The 5,715-nt window shown below is 44.0% G+C and overlaps 1 protein-coding gene across 1 annotated transcript; it reads right to left on the bottom strand.

The window, feature by feature from the left end:
• Positions 1–4,500: 4,500 nt before the first annotated feature.
• On the bottom strand, positions 4,501–5,400 carry LOC149143441 (uncharacterized). The gene has a single exon (XM_089451827.1). It carries the CDS (start codon positions 5,398–5,400, stop codon positions 4,501–4,503), a length of 900 nt encoding a protein of 299 aa, XP_089307953.1.
• Between the last annotated feature and the right edge of the window lie 315 nt (positions 5,401–5,715).

Genomic DNA, 5,715 nt, shown 5'->3' with positions numbered 1-5,715 from the left:
ACCTCTACCTACCCATTTGCATGAGGGTGAAATTAAGTGGATTTCTCATGCTTGATATGGTGTTGCCTCATAATATCTTCAATTATGTTTGATGTGAATTTTGTTCCTTGATTGGTGACTACCTCCCTTGGGTACCCAGACTTGTAGAAGATGTTTTCTCTCTTCAATTATGTTTGATGTGAATTTTGTTCCTTGATTGGTGACTACCTCCCTTGGGTACCCAAACTTGTAGAATATGTTTTCTCTTAAAAACTCAACCACCTTATGCTCAGTCGTTTCTTTAACTGCCTTTGTCGCAACCCACTTTTTAAAGTAATCAATGCACACAATGATATAGTTTTTCTGTCCTGATGGTGGATCAATAGGCCCAAATAAATCCATACCCCACATATCAAATGGCTCTAAGGCCACTTGAGGTTGTAAGGGAATTTCATCCCTGGGTGTGGGTTTTCCCATCCTCTAGCACTGATCACACATGGTGGTGTATCTCCTTGCATCTTGATGTAAGTTGGGCCAATAGTAACCAGCATGTAGAAATTTATAGGTTGTTCTCTTAGTAGCAAAATTACCCCCACAAGGTCCATCATGGAATGCTGAGAGGATGTCAAAGACCCCTTCCTCCCTTACACATCTCCTCAAGATATCATATGGTCCTAATATGAAAATATTTCCCCCAATCCAAGTGAAAGGAGCACTTTTCCTTACAATATTTATTTTCTCCTTGGATGACAGATTAGGAGGGAACCTCCCAGCAACCAAGTAGTTGCTGATGTTAGTAAACCAAGGAGAAATCACCGAGATGGCAAAGAGGTTTTCATTTTGAAGTTGATCACACACCATCTCCTCATTATCTATAAGCAAGGTTAGTCTTGATAAGAAATATGCAACCATATTTTCTTTCCCTAGTTTGTCATTAATAGTCAAATCAAATTGTTTTTTTTCACAAAGAAAAAATTTGTAACTATTCTATTAAAAGATTAGTTACATGTTAAAAAAAATGGTAGTATCAACTACTATTCAGTCCATAAAACTATTACAAGCTACCACAAGTCAAAACTGTAGGCAATCACAGTCCCATAAAACCATGAAAAACATCAGTGACGAAACTAGTGTCCACATAGTAAGTTCGGTGCATAACTTACTAACTCCTGTAAAACCAAAATAAATATGAAGTACATATACATACCGAATATAAATAATGGGAGGTAGAACAAAATCTCCCAAAAGAACTATAAAACTAAACCTCAGGATCAGCAGGAGCCTCCTTGATAAAAGGTCGATGATAATATCTGTAGATCTATCTGTCAATGTGTTCTGTGATGTGCCAGGTACCCCAGGTCAGCTCTGAAGCTTCTTTGGACAGTTGATCAGCCAATTTGTTCCGAGACCTGTAAATATGAGTCATTGTGATGGAGTCAAAAAGTGCTCTGAGATGTTGTACCTCGCACAACAGTGCAGACAGTGTGTGCGAGTGACAATGAGATAGGTTGTTGAACCACTTGGTCACAAGTTGAGAATCGCCAAAGATCTGGATGGAGTCACAGTGAATGTCCCAAGAAAAGATTAGAAGGACTCTGAGGCTTTGCAGTTCGGCATAGTTGTTATTACCTGGTCCTAAACCCATCCTGATGTAGTAGTAGTGTTGGTCATTCAGATAAAGAGATGCGCCCCCACCACACCCATGGGCGTTGGACGCACCATCAAAGTATGCCACGCCTTGCTGTGATCAATAGATTCAGGAGTCTCATGAGAGGGCTTGCTGCGAGTACATTCCTCGGGAATGAGCCGAAAAGTGGCAAGAGATGCAGCACAAATCCAATCATAGTCGATAGGAATATCATTGAAAATCTGTTTGTTTCGTTCGATCCATATTTCCCAAGCCACAATTAGAGGGAGGTTGCGTAGTTTTGGTCTGTGGGCAGAGTGTTGCCACTAATATGTCCAGGCCTCTATTAATGTAGCGCCCTACCAATTAATTCTGCAACCCACTTCTGTGATGACCCGAGACCAAATGTTATGAATGGTGTTGCAGTGCAGGAATAAATGGGGAGTGTCCTCGCAGTCTTCCAGACAGTAACAACATCTTGATGCCCCGTGATACGCCCTTCTGTGTAGAAATTCCATGGTAGGAATACAGTGTCTAATTATACACTAGAACAAAATTTTGTGTTTGTGCGGGGTATTTAGTTTCCAGATAGTACTCCACCACCAGTCCTTTATAGGGGGTTCCCTGTGCTTGATGAGTTCGAGGTAACCCAACTTTGGAGCATAATGACCATTTTTTAAGACAACCCAAATCAAATTGTCCTCTTGGTCTGTGATGCGGATGTTGGATGCCTTCAGAGCCCAGATATATTGTTTCCAGACCCGAGTGCCCTCCTGAGGGAGCCCAAGGTCACCCGCCTGTAGCCAGGCTTGATCCCGCCATGAGGAGTGTACCCTATCCACAATCTGTGCCAGATAAAAGATGTTTCTGTGGGCAAGGTGCTCAATGATAAATGCCGGAAGTTTATGAAATTCCCCACTCCCCGACCAGGAATCAGTGCCAATGCGCACCTTAGCTCCCGAACCAATTTTCCAAGAAAGACCATTATGTAGGATGTGTGCTACCCTAGTGATAGCCCTCCATATGATAGATGCCCCTGATTTCAGTGTGATGTTGCCACGGATCCACTCAAGGGGATTTTGGGGTGAGATATATTTGGCAACCATGACCTCTTTCCATAGGCTCTGTCCTGTGATTAAGTGCCAGCCCATCTTAGCCGCAAGGGCCTGAGAAAACAGGTGAAGATCCTTTAACCCCCAGCCACCCCATTGTTTGGGTAGGTTTATGCGATCCCATGCAATCCAGGCAAACGTGGATGCCTTACCTAGGTTGCGCCATAGGAATTGTCTGCAGATGCATTTTATCCGATTAGTAATACCAATCGGTATCCAGGCCAGGGTCATCCAATAGACCGGAATGGCCTCCAGCACAGACTTTATGAGGATAAGTCTACCTGCCCTGGATAACCATCGATTATACCAGACATTTATTCTGCGCTCAATCTTAGCTATGATCTAGTTCCAGTCCTTGATCTTATAATTGTTTGGTTTGATATGATACCCCAAATATTTGAGATCGCCATTGATGTCTATGCAGACATAGTCAAAAAGATTCCTAGAGGTGTCATGTTCCTGTCTCGTGCAGCCCGTCATGATGATAGAGGATTTAGTGCTATTCGGTGCCATACCGGTAGCCCTGCAAAACCAATTCAGGAGCAGATCAAATTGAATAGAGTCTTGTCTAGTGCCATTAAGGAAGATAAGTACATCATCCACAAATAAAAGGTGAGTGAGATATAAATTATCATTGATCCGGAGCCCTTGTAGTAATCCCCTTTCTTTAGCATTATTGATAAGCATAGAGAGGCCCTCCATGATGAGGACAAATAGTAATGGTGAAAGGGGACAGCCCTGACGGAGACCTCGCCTTGCGTGGAAGAAGTCAGATGTAGTACCATTGATCAATATACTGAAGGTAGTGTGACAGATGCAGCCCATAATCCAGTTTATAAATGTATGAGGGAAACCTGAGTGGATGAGGATGAGTTGAAGGTAACTCCAGTCGACTTGATCAAATGCTTTAGTGAGATCAATCTTGAGAATAGTCGATTTCAGTCGCAGAGTTTTGATAGAGTGAAGGGCCTCCTGGCCTGTACCAATGGCCTCATGAATTTGCCTATGATTCAGAAAAGCAAATTGTTCCTTTTCAATATGAGTGGACAAGAAAGGCTTGATGTGATTTACAATGATTTTGGATATGATCTTGTAGATACAGTTACACAACGAAATGGGCCTGAAATCATTGAAGCTGGTTCGTTTGTCCGATTTAGGAATAAGTGCAATAAAAGTGGCGTTGAATCCATCATAAATCCTAGCCTGCACCCTACTATCCTCAATCATAGCCATAAGGTTTGCTGAAATGAGGTCGAAGAAGTGGATGAAAAACTCAATGGGCCAGCCATTAGGCCCAGGGCTTTTGTCCCGCTTGAACCATTTTAAAACACCCTCAAGTTCACCCAGGGTGACCGGGGCATTGAGATCATCCTTCTGCTCCTGTTCAACGAAAAGTTTAAAGTTCTGAGTAATGCGCAGGATGTCTGGGAGATTTATAATTGTAGATGCCCTATACAGATTGGAGAAGTGTCTGGTACCCAGCTCAGTTAGCTGTGCATGCGTTTTCACAGTAAAGTCATTCCGATCGGATAGTTCCCAAATGGTGTTAGCAGCCTTGCGGCCATTTGCATGCTGCTGAAAAAATTTTGTGTTTTCGTCACCGGCCTGTGACCAAATAGCCTGACTTTTAAGCCTCCAATCTTCCTCTTTATGTCTCAGCAGTTTAGCCTTTTCGGTCTCAAGTGCAAAAAGTTGTGCCCTGGCATCCTCATTACTATAGCCCAACAAATCACCCCTATTGGGAGAGCCAATTTTTTCCTCAATGTTGTGCATAGCCTCCCTTTATAGTTTTTTCTTATTCCAAACCCACTGAATGGTAACGTTCTTTATGCAAATAAGATTTTCATTGATAGCCCTGCCAGGGTCACAGTCCATCGCAGGTCTAAAGTGCTGCCAGGCCCGAGTGACCAGCTGGTTATAATCAGGATCTCGCAACCATCTGGAATTGAATTTGAATGGGGGTCGAGCTCTATTTGGTCCACATTCGAACTCCAGGTAGATGGGCGAGTGATCAGATTTACCTCCTGATCCCACCCATTGATGTGCACGAGACAAAACAGGAAGGAGGGCCTGTTTAATGAGGAATCTGTCAAGTCTGCGAGCCAAAGCAGCGCTTCCAGTCCTCCTGTTCCTCCAAGTAGGTTGTATCTTGGTAGTGCGAATGTCAATGAGATGAGAGGCACCGCGATTTGAGTTAAAAAACTCAGCCAATGGATCCGGGGTGGCTTGGGGACCCCAAGATTCAGCAATGCCCAAAGAAAAATTCAGATCACCACCCAAAATGAGATGGGGGACCCTCAGGAGTGAACAGGACAATAGGGAGTGCCAGAAACTCTCTCGGTCAGAGCAGGGACCATAAACATTAACCAGGGTAAACTCAATCTCAGAGCAACCAAAAAGAACATTCATCGCAAGAACACCTGACCGGCCCCAGCAGTTGATCATCCGGGTAGTTTTATTGTTGATTCCAAGAGCACATCCACCAGATCTACCACGAGCATCAAGTGTAATGAAAGTCCAATCAGGGAGAAAGGAAGTTAGAGTAGCAGTCACCTCCAACCCCACCCCAAGCGTTTCTTGCAGGAATAGAATGTCAAAAGGCTTTTGTGCTAATAGGTCTCTGAGGGCCAATCTCTTATCGGGGTTGGCCAGTCCCCTGCAATTGAAGGAGAGACATATCATGATGAACCAGTCATCAAGGGTCGTCTTGCTCTAAGGACCCGCATGAGAGAAGATTGCGTACCAGCTTCCACTTCAAAGTTAGCTCTTTTGATGGCTTTCGCTAAGGCAGAAGGTCTGCCTCGAGACTTGGAGGGTAAATTGCCCTGACCCGGCCCAATACCGAAAACCTCCCCAGATAGAGGGTTGGTTAGGGATCTAAGAAAGTAATTGTGCCTCGATGAGTGAGTTTCCGAAGAGGAGACAGAATGGTCAGGGGTGGGCTCTGCAGATGAATGATGGATGATAGGGGAGAAGGAAGGAGAGGCCAAAGCGATG

Source organism: Pinus tabuliformis, chromosome X (assembly GCF_031772625.1).
Source record: "Pinus tabuliformis cultivar Carrire ecotype Pingquan chromosome X, CPIR1, whole genome shotgun sequence".
Lineage (NCBI taxonomy): Eukaryota > Viridiplantae > Streptophyta > Pinopsida > Pinales > Pinaceae > Pinus > Pinus tabuliformis.
Note: the sequence above shows the minus strand (reverse complement) of the source record. Positions and strands in the feature narration are given on the sequence as shown.